This window comes from Diprion similis, chromosome 6, assembly GCF_021155765.1.
Source record: "Diprion similis isolate iyDipSimi1 chromosome 6, iyDipSimi1.1, whole genome shotgun sequence".
Lineage (NCBI taxonomy): Eukaryota > Metazoa > Arthropoda > Insecta > Hymenoptera > Diprionidae > Diprion > Diprion similis.
The window spans coordinates 21,047,416-21,066,764 of record NC_060110.1 but is presented as its reverse complement, the minus strand read 5'-3'; the positions used below and the strand labels follow the sequence as shown (position 1 = coordinate 21,066,764).

Genomic DNA, 19,349 nt, shown 5'->3' with positions numbered 1-19,349 from the left:
CCAATCGTAGCACTCGAATTTACCGAATGCCAGTTGTGGCCAAGAGCGGATGCGTAGGGCTCGCGGTCTTTGAACAATACTTTCCGTCACATGCTCGCGATATAATAAATTATTTACTTTAATTTTTGATTACCTATCGCTGAAAGAATGGCAGACAAGAAAGACGATCCTCGGGAAGTGTTGTCCCTCTTAAACTCACTGGGATTTGTCGGAATAACGGCACAGCAGCTGAAGGCATTCATGAAAGGTGAGGAATTCGTAACCGTTTTTCCCCTACACGTAAACACACACCTGTAACGTACGATTCACACAATGCTCCGAATAGTCTATATCTTGAAAAATTTTACCCAATTCGCAATTTTTCCATGAGTAAAACCTTATTTTGGTACATTTCTTTCACTAGGATTCTTGGTAGAGGTTAGATTTTTAAATAGTGTTTAAATGACATACTTTTCTCATTGTTCGATGAATATTTGGAATGGTTCTCCTCAACTGTCTGCACAATTGAAGAATTTCAGAAACGTTGAATGCCAATTATTGTGCTCCAATACGCTGCGCATTCGTAATCTATTTTTTCTTTCTATACAATCAAATCCAGAAAGTTAATACAATTTTATCTCTTATGCAGACTTGAAAATGCACAGAAAAATAAGAGAGAGGGAGCGACAGCAGTGGAAAGAGGATACGAAGAAGAAAATCCTTCTACGACAGCAGCAACTGTACAAAGAAGTACTGCGCGAGCATAAAATGGAGACCGGAGGTTTGCACAGCCTGACAGAAAGTACAATATCGTCAGAATCTTCAACGTTTCATGACGACTCATCTTGCAAATTAGTAACAGTGAAAATCCGTTGTTTTCCCAAAGACAAGGAGGAAGAGGTAGCAAAGGAAAATCACATCAACTATGTTATACCGACAAAGAAAACTGGCTCTACTAAAACGCACACCTCTTGGGCTGAGGAGTTTCGACAAAACAGCCTCAATTCGGATAACGGATATAATACCAGCTCCTCAAGTTTGATTAATGAATCTCACCGTCACTTCGATCGGTTGAATAATATCAGCCAAAATCACAGTGCCGGCGCGTCAACAGACAGCACAAAGTATATATCGTTGGAGAAATCGACGAAAAGAGCCACGCGGTCTGATCAAAATTTGAAACAAACAAATCTCGCCCCCGCCAAATCGCCCACACGACACAAGGCCTCAAGTTCTCGCAGTGCTCCAGTTACGTCGGAAAGTTGCAAACGCAGCCAACCCGCTGAAGTTCCTGCCAATCCACCGCCATCTAGGAGCTCTGTTCAATCAAGACCAAAATCATGTGAGGAGTGAATTTTTTGACTTGAATTGAGAAATTTAATCGGATTGATAGAATTTTCGACAGTTCTTATTTTGCTGCACCTCAATGATCATTTTTATTTTTTATTTCGTCCAGTCATAAGGCCCTGGAGACTTCAGCCAGATTCCCATAGATCTTGCATGAATACAAAGTCTGATCCAGTTGCACTGTATCAAAAGTACAAAGAAGAATGGAAGCAGCTTGCTCTCCCTGGAGAGGAGAATCATGCTGGAGTTAGGTGGGCGGTCAGGGAAAAAATGCTCGGACTAGATCCAAATCCACGGGTAAGTAACTCCTGACTTATTTGTTTTCTCTTACTCCTTTTTTCTGAGTGGTCTTCGGTAAAGAATCTTGAGTGGATCGAGGTGAAATGTTCATGATGTTCATATTTTATTCCTTCGTTACTTGGATTTCAGCAAAATAACGTGACGTGCAAAATAAATACAAATTATAGAGACAATTGGTATGATTCTCAAAGTATTTCGGATTGTAAGCAACGTAAGATATACCGAAGAAAGTCAAGAAAACTTAGGAAACGATTTTTAAACCACAGTTGTGTCAGACGTAATGTGCATCTGAGTTCTGACTTGGGTAGAAGACAGAATTCTTTGAAAAGTGTTTATGAATCTGTTTTAGCACACTCAATGATTTTTAAATTGCCGCGTAATTTCAATACTACTCAGAGCTCGCAGTCAATTCTCACTATACCTAATGCCTTTGAAAGACATAAACTACATGGTATAAAAATTGAAGAAAAATACAAAACCGAATCTTCGTCATGCCGCGTATTCTGCAGTGATAAATTGAATTCTAAATTTGAGGAAGTTTATTCAGAAGAGAGCAGTGCAAAGCAAACACTCAGGAGACTCATCGGCAAGATTTTAGGAAAAGATATAAACTTATATGCCGGGAATTATAAGTATATGAGGAAATGTTGTTGTGTTTCCCAACCCGGATTTTCACAACCGTAAAATCGTCGTGAAAATAAATGAAATATTTTTTAAAGATTTGTAACGCGTGTACACAGAATTTGTGTAATAAAACATTCATCATTTTTGCAACAATCGTGTAATGAGTATTATCGTTTTTTTTTCAGCCAATATTAAAAAAAAGCTCCAGCACGTCGGCAATAAAAAAGAGATGATTCCGTACCGTGATTTTTTATTATAATTAAGCTCGTTAATCATTATTATTAATTATACGAATGTTGGACATAAACGCACTCGTTAATGTAAAAATGACGATATTACGTATTATACTAAATAATTATTCAGCTATATTGCAACGATTTTATTGAACTGATGAATATGTGATGCCCGTCAAAAGAACGAAATCCTTCATGGAAAGAGTATCATTATTTTGGAGAAGATATTTTAATCAATTTATAAATGTGTAAAACCTAGATGTAAGTTTAGCCTTAAACAAAGTGATGATTAATTCATAATTTTAATTGTAATAAACCCCGCAGATCTATTTAGTAAGAAATGAAGAAAAAACAAAAATAAACTGTGTAAAATAATTTTTCTCAGACATCGACTGCCTCTTTTATTCTCTAAGAAATAATTTTATACACAATTTAAACACTAGTTATTTTTAAATAGCCTCACTGTTGACTGAGTCGGAACTTCTTTGTCATCTCGTCACTATTCATTCTGTTCAACTGCAGGAGTATTTTTTTCTCTATCTCTCGAGCAGCATTATCTGTGAGAACTAGCGTGTCGTGCTTCAACATACTGTAAACGTTCAAACCTGGAAAAGAAAAATTTATAGTAAACCGAACTTTTGTGCACATCATATGGACTTTTTAAAAAATCATGAATTTAACTATCTAAAAGAAATTTCTACCATAGACTGGCATGAGATTAAAATGCTTGATCTCATCAGTCGCCATCGTGATATTCTTCGGCATGATGTCGAGTACGTCGACAAAGAGGACGGATGGTCCCCAATTTCTCTGGTAAACCAGGTCCTCGATGTACCCAGGCTCGTTCGTAGGAATTTCTAGATTATTTACAATGTGTAGATCGTCCTGACCAAACTTCACTGTCAGTGCCGAGGTGAGGCCTAGGACTCTGGTGTAGAAGGGCAACATGTAAAAATGCGTTGTTGGAGACCGTGGACCATGGGCAACGCCACCACCGCGCCACAAGGGGGAACGTATACTTCCGTGACGAGCGCGACCCAAGCCCTTCTGTTGCCACGGTTTTCGCCCACCTCCCCTTACCTCAGCTCTTGTCTTCGTGTGAGCATAACACTAGAGTCCAGGCAAAGAAAATTTAATACATATTCAGAGGTTCGCGAAGATGTAAAAAAGACTTTGCTTCAAGAGCGGTGATTCAACTTACGACAAATTTGTACATCCTCTGCCACCTGACGTTTTGGTGTAAAATATCGATGCGAGGATGAGCCCCGAACACTTCTGGATGCAACATCATCAGACCGAGCTTCTTTTCCTCAATCGTGTCCAAATTTTCCAACCACACTTGCTTTGGCTTTTCGTAAAATCGCCCCTGTTGTATCGCCTCGCTTGTAGAAATAATCGGCTCCGTTTGCACTGCATCGTTGTTTTCCGTCACCTGAGTACTGAACCTCGCGATTCGACCCACCGAACATCCCTCAAGTTTTGTTAAAATGCTTCGAAGGAGGATCGACATTTTCGGTGCTTTAACCTAACCTAACCTCATTCACCAAACACGTAACGTAACCTCAAATTACCGAAAAATAACCAAACCAGCGTAACCCCAACGCCTTAATAAAATATACCTTGGTGTCGTACGTAAATTGCAAAAAATGTAAATCAACTAAGCGTTGCAAATTCACTTTTTTCCGTTTCCGAAGGAGAAGTATAAAAAACGGAGATGAAAATCCGCCAATCAGAAGATAGCGAACGAAAACTTGACCAATGAGGTAACCGTTTCGTCTTCCATTTCATTCGATTGCATTATGGCGCCCTCTGATGTATTTTTAACATAGTAAGTACTCTGTATCTAAGATTTCAATCTACAACGAATCTACCTTAGCTGTCCATGACCATATCCATGGTCCAGAATGAAATACGCATGCGTATTAACAAAGGGTAGTAACCGGCTGATGCGACGTATAGGTTATAAACAAATTTCTACTTACGCGTTAAAAATAGGGAATTGCAATTGATTATTGAACAAATGAATGCGTAATATGTTCGGAGAAAAAGCATTGGAACTTATAAAGGAACTCGAACGTTCCGCTGAGGGCATTCCGCCGTTTAACGTGAGTAACGACTCCTGAGTTCCCTGAAAATCATGTAAACATTGCTTCAGGTTATGAAAATACGCGCTATACGTTTGCTTGTATTCTAGGATGACGGTATCCGGCAGGTTTTAGAAGAAATGCGAATACTTTGTCAAGCTAATTTCGATGATATGTTGGTATTTGTTTTATTTTCCTCGCCGTTAATATTCGTCGTTACTGTTATTATTTTACCATTTTCATTAACATCGTGGTAAGGGTGTTCAGTTTATTTACAACTTAGTCATCGATCATAGAAAGATCATCCTGATCTGGTATGAGTCGCCAAATCACAAATTGAATCCCACAAATTTTGTCAGTAATTATAACTGAAACTTTTGTTTAAAAAATCTGAAATTAGTTCAGAAATCATCATCAATTTAAAATTAAACTTAACATTTACTTAGCTGTACAGTAATTGTTTAAATTACAAATAACTCAAAACGCGTATGCATTTATTATCATGAAAAACTATTAACCACTTTTATTTGTGTCAGAACAAATCCATCGACGGATCCACCAAACTATTCTTCCGTGCGAGTTCGTCACGTGGCAATAAGCAGGAACAAGAGGTGCATCTTGGCATATCTGCACAATAGGCTGCAGAAAATAAGGCAGATGCGGTGGGAATTCGGCAGTATTCTACCACCTGAAATAAAATCCCTGCTTTCCGAACCAGAGCTTCAGTGGTTCGCATCGTACAGCAAAGTTTTAGCCACTTATATGAGATCCATTGGAGATAATTACGGGCTGAATTTAACCACTGACGTTACACCTCCAAAGTCGCTTTACATCGAGGTAACAGAGTTTCAATTTTAAATCCTTTGTGTACACAAAAGTAAATTTCTTAAAACTGTGTTGAATTCGAGATGGATAATCAATTAATTGGGGAGATAATTGGTGAAAACCGCTAAGTCTTTTCCGACAATTTGCAATCATAGTGGTCTAGATCCTTGGGACTTTTATTTATTCAAGGTTATCTTAGCATCGAACTTTCAGAGTCACAGTCATGACTTGCCGATTATTGTGCAAGACAGTCGTTGGTTGTTTTATCTTCCTATCGCCAAGGTGACTTTTCCTGGATTGCAGGTACGATGCTTAGTCGATTATGGAAAATTGGAACTGGAAGACGGGGAGGTGATATTCCTCAAGAAAAATAGCCAGTACTTATTGCCACGTGCCGAGTGCGAAGGTCTGGTGAGGCAGGGTGTATTGCAGCACGTGATTTCGTGAATATTCGAATTTCCTTAATCTGCCAGAAACCGAAATTATACAATAATTCACAAGAGTTTGATTTCACTTTTTATATTGGGTTCAACGCGAATAAATCGCTTGGACCTGTAATTCATAAAGTTTAAATAAACGTTCTCTCGTTCCGTATTATGATTTATACAAATTTTCTGTCTCCCATGATGGCAATTTTATCCTTGTAAGTCTCTAATATTGGAGGACTATGGTAATAGTATTGTCACAAATATTCTCTTGAGCTTTTCAAGTCAAACTTGTATATTTTATCCACTCACGATTTACATTGAATTATCAATTTGAATTTTTTACCATGTACCTATATACAGAGTATTCTCAGGACAACAATACACGAATACAAATTATTCATTACGCGCTTATAATCCGTGTCGAAAGTGACAGATTTAATCTTGAACATTCATGAACGAACCAGAAAAAATTGTCCCTCGTAACGAATCGTCACTATATTCCCGTGGTTCCTATATCTCAAACAGGCCTTGAAATGGGTTTCAATAAATCTTCGATTGCGTTGCGCCTTATTTATCGCTGTGGTCATTATCCCGTCGGTCGGAAGCTGTGCAAAGCGGTTGAAAATGAGACGAAACAAAACCGAAGTAAATACCCGACCTTGAATTTTGAAATCTCTTGAGTCAGCCGCAAAATGCACTTCAGATCGATTCACAGAGTGCGTCGAACTGCACGGATAAATCCGTATCCGATCGTATTTCGTACGGGAAAAAAATTCAAGTATTGAAGTAAGTCATGCAGATATACATGTATAGAGTGCATTGCTAACGACTGCATGGTTCAATGCGCATGGGCTGAAATTCGAGAGCAATAGCAGTTGTTTTGTCAGAGCTACCAACATTTTGACGTTACATCGCGGGTTACGTGCATAGCGATGACCTGTAATCTGAATTTATGAATGTTGGTCGCCCTGACAAAACGACTGCTCTTGCACTTGAATTTTAGCGCATGCGCGTTACATCATGCAGTCGTTAGCGATTAACTCTGTATATGTAATACATTTTCCAATTACGAATTAATTATTTAAATCGTCAAAAAAAAATTTTTACAGTATATTCGTTACTCGTCGACCAAATATGTCGATTCGCTGTTTTTTGGTTTACGCAGACGATTTTTTTTCTCCGACTAGAATACGTCGTAGCTCGAGAAAGAATCTGCGAAAATTCCCCGAGCGAGTGGTGGACGGTGACAAAGGACGAAACGAAACGGAGTCAGACAGGTAAGGAGAGGCTTTGACCGCCGTGCAGACCCGAAAGTGCATCGACCGGGTTGCATTAAATTTGAAAAGGGCCCCTTCCGGCGGGGGCACGACGGTTGGAGGGTCTACTTACTGGGGGCATGGTCTCTTGGTATTTCCCGGCCAACTAAAGCCGCAGTAGGAATTCCCGATCCGGTAAATCATTCCCACCGTTGTTCGAACGGTTCGTCGGCTTGGAAATAATGTCGGAGCTACATGGTCGCCCAATAGGTGCGTGCACAGCGGTCATAAGGAAACGGCATGTGTGCTGCAGGCCGGTAAAGAACTCAGTCGAATAACTCGCGGAAGGTCCAGTCCGCTGACGCACTCGCTGCTGGACAGCAGGAAAACGTTTCTTCCCACAGCCTCCGTCTCTGAAAACTCTCAGATATCGCTGGAGCAGCGAATCTCGACGAATACGCTCCGGTTTTATAATATAGCGCAATTAATTAAATCAATTTTGCGGACAAAAAGTGTGCCGATTCGCTTTCCAAACTACGCCGCTTATATGTATAATACATGTGTTTTTTGAAAACAGCTGACGCGTATATAATCACGTGTACACGGTTGTTGATACTTTTGTGAAATGCCAGCTTCAATTCTGAAGTCTGCAGGAGAACTCAAAACCCACAGTGTTTCAGTTGGTGAGAATCTTTCTGTTTACATTTATAGTTTTTAATTATAATATATTATATGTGTGCATGAGGGTACGTCGGTTAGGTTTAAATTTCAATTGTGTGCAATTGATACGCTATGAAAAATCTCATTGTTGCAATGGTTACCGCAAAGATAACAATTTTTATCATTCTTTTATCATGTAGCTTTAAGACACGATAAAAGTATTGCTGGTTCTAATCCCTTTCTCATTGTCATTATTGTAGCGATGAATAAATTTTGTTTCTTTTAATACCCAAGTTAATCTTGAAAAACGAAGATCTTCAAAATTTCAATGCTCTATCTCACTAGTAAGAGGAGCCGGTATTTCCTTTTTTTCTAATAAAAAATTCCTAGGCTATATTTTTTGGACGCCATGTTGAATATTCCATCTTGAAAAATTGAAAATGTTTGAGTATTTTCAATCATAGATTTATTTGTTTACCGTTTGATTTTTTTGAATTCTTCTAAAATTCAAAAAGTTAAAGGTCCGAAAAGAAATAAAATCTTATTTAATAAGAAAATTACTGAAAAAAAAATTTTCAATTACGAGCACCACTTAATAGTGAGATAAAGTATGGAAACGTTGATGATCTGCTTTTTTCAAGGTTAACTTAAGATCTTTCAACTTGGAGCATAAACATTTTTTTCAACATCCAATCTGAGGTACCTGTTAAATATTTTTTGTCTGAAGTGAAAATCCTGTTCTCGCTCAGATTCAATTTTCAAACTGTGAATAAACTCTCATTGTTACATTTGACTCTGGACACTATCTCAGTTTCGACTTCCGCTTTTCTAGCATCATCGATATCAAATGAAATTCAGTCAAGTAAAGTACTTAACATTTATTGAAATGAACTAATTCCAAAAAGTAAAGAAACAAAAAAATTTGACTTGCGACAGAAACGCCATCGGATAAGCCAACGAATCTATGTAAAAATGTTTGTATTTTTTTCGTGAGAGTTCAAGGCAATGGCAGAAAGGGATACTTATGATTTTCGAGCTCGCCAAGCGTGATAAAATCGATATTTAACGATTTTTTAAGCCTTGAAGAATATCTTTCATCACGCCATCTTATTATCTCTCTGAACTCTGCCGTGGCTTATGAGTTGTATAATAGCCGGTAAAAAGGTTCAGAATGAACCAGGATTCGCAGAATTTTATCGAAAATACAAAGAAAATAAATTAAAAATTTTAATGGCATAAAATAATGACAACTTGATAATAATAAATCTGATAGGAAAGTGTATGACGCATAAAATTGTGTATTTATCAACGGAGCCCAAAATTCCCAGGGATCAAAGGTCCTACAATAATGTTCGATGACCGCGCTCCAAGACCTTTTCAGTGCAATTGACATGCCTACTAGCCATCAATTCGAATTTCGAATGTGAGCTGAGTAAAACGAGACGCGAACATCGATAATTTCACGGTCAACCATGTTGGTTATGTGGTGCCATAAATTAAGCACTTATAGTTAGTTTGGAGAGGGCGGGGGGGGGGGGGGGGGGGGGCAAAACTCGAGAGCATTTAAATTCCTCGACCCTAATTGTGCTTATTACTATCACTTATTGTATGTTAGATGATCGGGCGAAACGTGTTTATTATAACGCTAATGTAAGACTAATCAAAAAGTGCAATTCGGTTTGCCCGATTAACTGCTTATAACTTTGAGCGAGGTTACAGTCATGATACAATCTCTATTGACACAGCAATTTCAAATTTCATTGACTCACTGTTTCCGGCAATGATTAAGTCTCGGGTTTAAATTATACCCGTGAATTAGCACCTGGCAGATCACATTAGGACTTTAAAGGGAGAGGTGAGATGCGTCGGTAACGTGATTCTATAATGGCCGTCTATTCCAGACTCGACGATAACCTTAACTTTTTTGGCCTGAAGAGCGGGACGGAAGTCGTATATTTTTCCCTCTCAACTTTTGCGGGAAAATTTTGATTTCCAGCAAATATAATAGAATATATTACAAATTGATGCGTAGGTATAACAACTTAGCTCTCGGTACGTGGCATTTGGTGGGATTGATTTCCAGAGTTGAATCGAAAATAAAGTGCCATATCTAACACAGGAATGAAAGACGTCTTTATTTCCTAGTTACACAATGTACTATTTTACCAATTCCTCGTCCGAAAATTTATCTGTTTTTTTTTTTTTTTTTTTTTTTTTTTTTATTGACTGTCGCAAGATATTTGAAGTGTACTTTCGCGTTTCGCAACAAGTTTACTCTCAATATCGTTCGAACACGTTACAGACTGAATGGCGTATTATTCTACGTTTGAAATTTGCTCAATGTACTTGGCGATAAAGACAGTATTTTTTGTACACTAAGAATGGTTTTTTTTCCACTTCTTATTCGAATATTTTTTGAAACAGAGAAGCATTTTTTTGTGTGTCAGTATTTTTCGTGGCTTTCGAGAAGAGAAAGAAATGTTTGTATAAGTTATTCGTTTGACAATGTAAATCCATGACGCTGAATTTGCAGGTCAAACATCCTGACCTCAACAAGTCTGTAAAACAAATCTCGTCTTGCAAGGTTATTGTAAATGACGTACATACGTAACAACTCGTGCAAATGGAAAATATATCACGTGTTCAGAAACAAAATTTGTGGGGCGCGTTGATGGAGAAGTTTTAGATATAAACTGGGAATGGAGGTCGTTGAATAAACAGTCGTTAGCCTCGTTCTAAGGATGGGTACGTAAACAATGCAGACATATAAATCGTGGAAACTTTTCGATATTTATCTTAATTAAAAGCGTTTTTGTTGAACGATGATCGGTGCATCAAAAAAGCTCGTCTCGTTCCCCCGCCAGACGTGGACAATCGTCTCCAGATGCTTGTAGAAACCCAGAGAAAAGTAGCTTCTTTCGTTTATGCACCGTTGCACCAATAAACTTGCCCAGGTTTTTCCCAGATATAACATGGCCTTGGCATATGCAAGCGTATAACACAGTTCACAGTAGGTATGCCTTTGGAAGGAGCCAACTAAAGGTCTGTAGCATCGCGTCGTGGGAACAAATGTTCAGGAATGAACCGTCCGACTTGCAGAGACGTACATTATATTCATTACATACGTATAATATTTAGAACTAAAACGTTATCTGGGGGCGTAATAATTTCCATTGCCATAAAATGACATTCGTCATTTTTATCGTTTCGCCTTTGGTCTGAAATCTAAAAATTTTCTGCTATTTTTTTGTTGTTATCTGTGGCTGAATTTCTACATTAGTTATATATCATACATAACATTTGTAACAATATTGTACGTAACAAAAGCATTATCCACGCGAGATCGATCGTTTCCGACCGATTAAATAACCGCCAAGACCTTCAAGACTGTAGCGATATTATATGTGTTACCTTGGGGACAATAATAAAAACCCCAATAATCCATGCTGCGCATGTGAACAATAGGATTGTTAGATGTATGTTGTGTGCACACGGAGATGACGTAATACGATCAACATTGAAAATACCATTATCATCGGAAGCGTATTCAGCTGGCAGGAAAATAAGTATATCAGAGGAAAAACCCGCAAAGGTATCAGCTCGATGGTGACAGTGTAAGACTCTGGATGATGCATTAGATAGATCACAGCATCAGACATAAATATATAACTTATCGACTTTTTGTATAGCGGAGGTGGAGATACAGAGCCGCCTTTTGTTCAATTGTACATTTCAGTTCGAGGACTGCACGGATCTGAGTCGATCACAGTGAAGTACAGAAATGTCATCTGACAATGAGTCGTAGTTGCTTTCCACTGATTACACCGGTCAACACGGATTTCGAGTCTGGGTTATTGATGTCAAATTTTCATTTCTTCCACGTAACTAATAGAAAAAAACAAATAATTTCATTGGACAAAGTTTGCTTTTTTAGAAATCAGAAAGATATTTCCGATTTTTAGAAAAGTTAACTATTTTTTCAAACATTTATTGTAAATAACAATTAAACAAACTTCAGTTTCGCATTTAAATCACCTTTACTCAAAAATAATTATTAATTAATCACAGGCCAATCGAATTTTATATTTTTTTTTTTTAGTTTATATTTAAATAAATAAGTTTTCATTCTATAAACCGAGTGATAACCAAAATATTTATTTATTACTTATGAAGTACTTATAAAATATGCTACTCGACCTAATCGGACTTGCTATGCGCCAAATGTTTTCTATCTACCTTTACTCTTATGCTGGGAATTGATGGAAGAGTGATTACCAGTTTTTATCCAGTTTTTACGCCATTTTGACTCCGAAAATCGAAAAAAAAATTAGAGATCTTGCGGACATCTGCGTACGTATTGGGAATTTTATTCCAAATTTTTAGACTCCAAACTCGATCTGATAAAAATTTTTAAAGATTCATATTGCTGATTTTTGTTAGAATTTTTAGTGCCTAACGTCTTTTTTTTACAGTACGAACATTTGATTGTGTTGATTTCCTCTAATTTTTTTGAGTTCTTTAGGTATGGCGCAACCTTATTAAAAAAATAGTAAGCTGATTTCTCAATCTATTTTGCACATAAAAAATTATTTGAATCATTTAGTATAAAAATCCTCATCATTCGATGATTTTCTAATAGAATTCTACGTACTTTAGATTTACGTAATGAAGAAACAAATTCATTATTGGTTTCACAATAACTTGATTTTAATGACTTTGTGTACATTTCATACAAAAAATATCAGGATATGTTAATGTATAGGTCAGTCTTCGTCACTATCATCATTGATAACAGGATTGACCTGTTCAGACTCAAAAATTCTACTTAATACTTCTGCAGGCCTTATAATTTTTGCGAGATATCGAGCATGAGATAAGAAATAAATCGTCGCTGACACGTGTGAACAACACTCGATGGTACGGTTTTCGTTCGTACATTCGCAATGTACGAGTGTTGAATTGAATTCGGTATGTAATCAATGTAGTATTTGTAGGTTTGGCTATATATGTGTCGCGATCTAACTTGAATTTTAAGTATATTGCTTTTCCCCTTAATAATGATAATGAAGACCAATTGCTTGAGTCGATTGATGTAATCCAGGGAATATAATTTTCGGGTCTTCTTCAGCTATTTCTGGATTAGATCGCGACACGTAAATAGCAAAACCTACAAATAATGCATTGATTATATACCGAATTCAACTGAACACTCTGGCTTCAAACGGTGTTATTGCGAATGTATAATACGAACGAATCGAAAGTACCGAGAATTCTATCAGAAAATCATCGAATGATGAGAATGTGTATATTGAATGATTCAATTATTTCTTTCTGTGAAAAATGGATTGAAAAATCAGTTTTCAATTTTTTTAATAAAAGTGCACCTTAACTAAAAAACTGAAAAAATGAGAGAAAATCAAGTACAATCAAATGTTTGTACTGTACAAAAAAGAAGTTGGCCACTCAAAAAATTCCATCAAAAATCAGTAATATAAATCTTTAAACATTTTTAGCCGGTCAAATTTGCAATCTGATAATCTGTGGAAAATTCCTTATATGTATGCAGATGCTCGTAAAATCTCTAATTTTTTTTCAAAATTTTCGGAATCAAAATGGCGTAGAAATTGGATAAAAACTAGGAATCACGCCCCTTTCTACTTTTATATCTGTCGGAGTTTTGACTCGGGTAAAAAGAGTCTTCGCGTTTCAAGAAGATTGATATCATTGAAAGGAAAACGAAATCAACAGACCATGGACGATGAATGAGGATCACATTTTACTTGAAGCGATATTTTTGTCACGTGATTTAAAAACAAAGACAAAACTGCTGCGGAATTCACAGTCCAAGTCATAATATCATGAGAATATACAGTTTCTTTCGTTTATTAACAATTTTTCTGTAATGAGGATGTGAAAAAATCCTTTGCCAATGTATATATCTACTCATATATACGTTGCAACGCGAAGGCACTTATTTAGAGTATATTCGAGTCCCGTACCCCCGAAAAAAAGTCTTATCTCTCTAAATAGGCCCATTTGTGACTCTGCTTACCTTCGAATAAGTGCCTGTTCGATCGTAAGTAGAGTGTTTTGGGCACAGTGTATTAAAAAAAATCGAGTATTATTTTTTATGTCACCTATTTATTAGTTGTAGGAAGAGGAAATGACAAGCCTGTTATAATTTGAGCCCTCAATATTAACATTTAGTGGTTCCTGAACGCAATTTTCCATTTTTCATCTGATTAACATGAGAAAATAAATTTAATTATTTCTGAATTTTGTAGCTCAGTAACGAGGCAGTGTACATGAATATCCGATACACATTTTTGTAGAAAATCTAATGCTCTACAAAAAAGGTCTGTTATAATTTTTTGATAACTAAACTTTTTCAAAAGTTAATCAAGGTTAAAGTTGAAATCATCTAAAAATTCACTTTTTTCGAGATTAAAAGCGAAAATTCTAGACCTATCACAAATTATTGCAGGTTTTCTTTGTAAAGCATTTCAACAGCTATAAAAGCACGTTATTCAATTAATTTTCAACTCGAATACAAATTTATTTTGTGATTATCACAAGTCATAATATGTAATAAATGTATAATTCCACTTAAAAAGCCCCTTTTTTTAGCAAAAAATAATTAATTTTTTTTATCCCGTCCAATGTATACATGCACCTGCGGTGTACTGAACAAAACCGCAATTATCACCGCTTTCAAATCGAAAGTATTTCGTGGAAAAAGTGTGTCTTACAAAATTTCACTACCACTCATCGATTCGCGAAGAATTTAGGTGACTGTATAGACAATCCCTGGAAGAAATACCGGAACCTCGTCGCTAATTTTCCCCGAATCCGACACGATCGGCAAGGTCCGAAGGAATAATCCAACACTTAAGCGGACTGACCAACGCGATTTACCATTCGCGTTTACTATTCAGCTCACACTTAGCAAGTACATGTAAACAAAGGTGGCAAAATCCGATTTTATCAAGATCGACATCACCCCGATATAATCGGAGGAAAGCCACACTTGGTTATGCGTGGCTGTACCATAAGCTGCGGTCGCACAATTTACACAATCGTGCACCGTTCTAATTACAGATGACGCATAACAGCGGAGAAATAAAAGTTACACAAACTGATATACGCGCTTGGGATCCTTAAATTCAAATCCCGTATACTACAGGGTGGTCATAAACCGGGCGAATCGGGAAACCCGGGAATAGTTGGGGAATTTAGTCTATCGATAAAGGTGAAGAAATTATGATGAGCGACTGGGAAAACATAGTTTTACAAAAAATTATTCTCAAATTCAGCTGAGCTAACTTTCGGAAATGAAAATATTGTTCAATTTCTAATTATCTGATGTGAAACGAAGCAAGTATAATATCATGTGTTTTTTTTATCTATAAATTTGTGTATTGAAGGTGCACAATTTTCGGAGCCTTTTATCATAAAAGCCACCTGAAATCATCCAAGTTTTGTGGAAAATGATCAGGGAATTTTGAATTGTTTGTCGTCACCATGGTTTGTGTATAAATATAGTGATATTTTTTTTTTCCACAATTCCATACAGCTGCAATCCATACATGGAGATACATTGTGAATGTATATGATATATACACCACGATCAACCTTCTTAATCCGCAGTGAAGGCCATGGTGGTCATGTGTTAGGGAAAACTTGTAAATCAGGGAAAAGGCAGGGAATCTTTTAATTGTTCGGGGAAAATAAACGGTGCCATGCTCCGACGGGATGAGAAAAAAAATAAGCTTCTTCCAAGAATAATCAAAATTCGAAAAAATTGCATGCTAGAAATATTTAATTAATAAAAATCGTGTTGAGAAATGTAGAGCTTTTCGCTCGATAAAAATTTCGTACTATAGACGAGAGACATTTTTATGAATTCCGTAAAAGAAACATTGCTTCTCGGTTATAATTCTTCGATTAGCGCTGTGCACCCATAGAGGACATAATAAATACAGTGGACAAGACGCAATCCAACGATGCTAAATATTTTTTCTATTTTCTGCTAATTTTTGTTTTTAAAAAACATTTTTTTTTTATTCGTCTGAAATGGTGGTTTCCTGTATTAAAAAATAAAATGAAAAGTATCTTTTTATGGGTAAAATCAGATTTTGTTTTTAGTTCCAGAGTAAAACGAAGAAAACGATGCTCAATTCAAAGATAAATAATAAAAACCCAATCATTGGGTAACTTAAATAAAATACATCATTTATTCACGGAAATTACGATATTCTTGTCATATTTTGATATGAGTTTCATAGAATTGTTTATTTCAAAGAAAACAAGTGAAAAGTATAGATAACCTTTGACGTAAGCCATTAGTTATTGTGAAATTGATATTTTTCATACTCAAATTTCGCGCCTATAGATTTAGCTTAAGCTCTTGCTCAACAGATCGTGTTCTTATCAATCGGAAATTTTTTAATTTGTTTTATCTCTTGTGGTTGTTCCTTAGAAATGAATTTAGAGTGGTTTCAAATAAAAGCTTTATATTACGCATGGTCGTGAAATCTTACACTCGCGATAAATCTTGATATTATACCCGTGCGGTTGTTGCGTAGTGGAAAAAATTAATATTATCAATCGACATAAAAATAAAATTGAATTTTACAAGAACGGAGTTTCTTTTTATTGTATTTTTTACTACAAGAGACCATCATTAAATATAAATTCAAAAAAAAAAATTTAACATTCTCATCACAATTTTGAAAATTTTTCGAAAAATTACAGGTATTATTTTTGAACGAAGCAAAAGCAAAAAATCCATTGGTCGTCAGAATCCCAAGCGGTCGGGCCAATGACCACTGATTTGACGTGGAATGATCCATATGGATTTAAATATTATATTAAACGTTTCGTAAAATAAATTAGAAAATGGTCGCTGTAAACAAAGTAATTTTACGTAAAAAAGTAATTTCAGAAAAATATTCATATCACGCCAGCATGTCTTACACGTTTTTCCATGCATGTTTTCTTTCCATGCATAAAGTACCCGTTTCTATGACGAAAACAAATAGGTGTGTTTACTTATCATTTTAGTCAGCGAAAGAATCTGAGTCTGGTCAGGGAAATGCTAGGGAATTTTTGACCCTTTTTAGTGGCCACCACAAAAACGCTTAATTGTTCGCAGCTTGATTTTATATCATAGGTATACACCGTAGTAACTCGGTGCGATGTCAGAACTATTTCTAACCATTTATCTACAGCCAATCGATCGATCACTTAGTAAGATAATAGAGGATTCGATAACTAATCTAACACATGAATCTAAATTCCATATATTTGTCCTAGTATTTGACTGGAGCTCACTGAGGGATATTCAGTATTATACATATAATATTGTACGTATTCTAGTCAGTTTAACCCACAGCGAGAGACATGCAGCGATTACAGCTGATAAACATGCGGCCGAAATAAAGTTTTTATCAGCAATTGTTGTGGTAACCTATAATGAGAAAAAGAAAGGAGAAGATTTCACATTCAAAGAAAACAAAGAAATCCTGTAAAGATCCGAAGGGTCTGAAAATCTCGAGATTACAAGTTTCCTTTACAGCAATAATAATTCGTTGAACATTCTTTGAAGAAAAAACTGTGAATTTTTAGCGGATGTTGAATAAATCTTGCAACATGAAAAGCGTGTGAAAGGAAATAACGAGATGTGAGATAACGAGCCTGTTTCTTTCGAAGACAATGCAGGCATATGCATCGATGTCAATGGCCGAAGCCCCAGTTGAGAACCAGTATGCACATGCATGTAATACATGCATCTTCTGCCTGTGCAACAAAGCGGTGAGAGGAGGGATTCCATTGTGTGATCTCTGCTTTCATGTTGCAAACGGGTTTCCTTCATGGAAGCAAGAGGATCGAGTCGATGCCCCCGTGCAGACCGCGTACTTACGATGTATGTACAGTCGGTGCAGCCTTCAATTTTCAACGTCAGAGATCCCGGATTTGCGGGATCTATTTTTAAAGGAATAATCGGGTGTTTCAAGCCTTTGAAAATGCCAATACTTTACACGGACTTGCGCAGATCTGTGACGTACATACAATCATGTTGATAACCTCTGGTTTTAACGCGAGACCTACATCTCTTATAAGTAGAAACTATCCAGAACTGGAGATTAAAAATTTTATATCTGTGTAGTATGAGCAAATAAATTCAAAGACGGCCGAATTTTCCGTATGACTGTAAAAATTCCTAGAAAAAACGCTTACAGATACGAAGTGCGTATTTTACTACAGGGTAAAAATATATCTTGTTTTGGAAGCGTTGTTTATTGTTAGATAAAAATGTTTTGCCATCGAATTCTCCGTGAATGGGGAAGATAAAACAAGGAATATTTTCGTCATGTGAAAACCGACAACTAGTAGTACTCACTAATTCCAGTTCACTGATAGCTGTTCAACTGAAACGAGTACGATATGAAAAAATCCGTCGCAAGACGTTATGATTCAATCCGCATTGACAATAATTCTTCCCCCGTAGTGAATACATTGGGTGCATATTCTACGCTCCAGCGAAGCAGATAGACATCGACCAGTAAAAACATTTCTTGCACAGAGGAAGGGGAATCCCGGGGTGTACAATGTATATATATATATATAACAACTCAAAACGCAATTACATTATACGGTGCTTAAGTCGAAATTTGTTTCCCAAATTTATCCTCAACACGCGACTTCTGTTTTAATTATTAATTTCCTTCCCGATTTGTGTAAAAAGCAGTAACTATAGTCACAATTGGTGGAAGTTGAACATCAAGAAAAGTGACGTCATCGCTCTCGGTAAGTGTTCCGAAAGACACGCGATTTACAGAAAAACAAAAAACGATCGAAATCGAAAGTCCGGCCAGGCTCAGAGAAAGGGTATTTCCTGGCTTCGTCTAGCGTCCAGCGATATCTAGTCACAAAGACGGTAATATTCATAAAATATCGGAAAACCTTGGGGCCGTAAGGCGGGGAGCGGCAACAGCAGGTAGAATCAGTAGGCCGATGGGGTTTTCCCATCTGAGTTACCTGACCGTCCGGCCGCCAGAGGCGGTAGTATCGCGAGGGCAGCCATTGCTCAGTTCGTTCTTAAAAGCGAGGCGAGTCGACACGCGCCAGAGAACGGAGCGTGTTTTAAACGAGAAAGTGGGCTAGCGTTGGTGATAATAAGCTGGTGATCGCGGCGTGTCCTCGCACGTGATCGACGAGGACAGGAAGACGTCGTTGGCGATTTGTGATTCGAATAGAGGGCGAATATTCCGCTTCAAAAGCCAACCAGCGTTGCTCCAACTTACACACTATTACGTACGCACGCACGCACACAGAGAATCACTGTGCGTACGAAGGTGTTTCCCCGACACAACGAATGATCGAACGCCCTTTGGCAAAAAACCAGAGAGAGAGAGAGAGATACTTCAGGCTTGTCAAAGTTGAGAAACGAGGACGAGAAGCCCAGAGAAATCGCGAGGTAACCTCTGACGATTACGACGAATTCTGTACAGTGTCCGCGGCTTTCGAGGAAGGAAGAACGCGACGTCGAGTCCAAGGATAACCTATTGCGGTCGTGGAAATAATACATGTGCGGCTGACTAGGCAGCGGAT

The 19,349-nt window shown here is 37.1% G+C and overlaps 3 protein-coding genes across 3 annotated transcripts; 2 read left to right on the top strand and 1 right to left on the bottom strand.

Moving 5' to 3' along the window:
- Positions 1–48: 48 nt before the first annotated feature.
- Positions 49–2,820, top strand: LOC124406999. Its single transcript, XM_046882763.1, has 4 exons — positions 49–247; positions 629–1,321; positions 1,436–1,623; positions 2,436–2,820. Exons 1-4 carry the CDS (start codon positions 148–150, stop codon positions 2,481–2,483), a joined length of 1,029 nt encoding a protein of 342 aa, XP_046738719.1. The 5' UTR covers positions 49–147; the 3' UTR covers positions 2,484–2,820.
- Positions 2,821–2,855: 35 nt separating this feature from the next.
- On the bottom strand, positions 2,856–4,102 carry LOC124407000 (39S ribosomal protein L4, mitochondrial). Its single transcript, XM_046882764.1, has 3 exons — positions 3,685–4,102; positions 3,185–3,593; positions 2,856–3,088 (listed from the first exon to the last, which is right to left on the bottom strand). Exons 1-3 carry the CDS (start codon positions 3,991–3,993, stop codon positions 2,943–2,945), a joined length of 864 nt encoding a protein of 287 aa, XP_046738720.1. The 5' UTR covers positions 3,994–4,102; the 3' UTR covers positions 2,856–2,942.
- Positions 4,103–4,426: 324 nt separating this feature from the next.
- LOC124406685 (DNA replication complex GINS protein PSF1-like) lies at positions 4,427–5,986 on the top strand. The gene is made up of 4 exons (XM_046882209.1): positions 4,427–4,588; positions 4,678–4,742; positions 5,104–5,404; positions 5,696–5,986. The coding sequence occupies exons 1-4, from the start codon at positions 4,508–4,510 to the stop codon at positions 5,837–5,839; spliced, it is 591 nt and encodes a 196-aa protein (XP_046738165.1). The 5' UTR covers positions 4,427–4,507; the 3' UTR covers positions 5,840–5,986.
- The last annotated feature ends 13,363 nt before the right edge of the window (positions 5,987–19,349 follow it).

Coding starts and splice junctions, on each gene's coding strand:
- LOC124406999 (XM_046882763.1), top strand. CDS start 148: ATGGCAGACAAGAAAGACGATCCTCGGGAAGTGTTGTCCCTCTTAAAC. Junction 248..628: donor GCTGAAGGCATTCATGAAAG/GTGAGGAATTCG, acceptor TCTCTTATGCAG/ACTTGAAAATGCACAGAAAA. Junction 1,624..2,435: donor GACTAGATCCAAATCCACGG/GTAAGTAACTCC, acceptor TTTTTTTTTCAG/CCAATATTAAAAAAAAGCTC.
- LOC124407000 (XM_046882764.1), bottom strand. CDS start 3,993: ATGTCGATCCTCCTTCGAAGCATTTTAACAAAACTTGAGGGATGTTCG. Junction 3,594..3,684: donor AGAGGATGTACAAATTTGTC/GTAAGTTGAATC, acceptor CCTGGACTCTAG/TGTTATGCTCACACGAAGAC. Junction 3,089..3,184: donor TAATCTCATGCCAGTCTATG/GTAGAAATTTCT, acceptor TTTCTTTTCCAG/GTTTGAACGTTTACAGTATG.
- LOC124406685 (XM_046882209.1), top strand. CDS start 4,508: ATGCGTAATATGTTCGGAGAAAAAGCATTGGAACTTATAAAGGAACTC. Junction 4,589..4,677: donor AGGGCATTCCGCCGTTTAAC/GTGAGTAACGAC, acceptor CTTGTATTCTAG/GATGACGGTATCCGGCAGGT. Junction 4,743..5,103: donor CAAGCTAATTTCGATGATAT/GTTGGTATTTGT, acceptor TATTTGTGTCAG/AACAAATCCATCGACGGATC.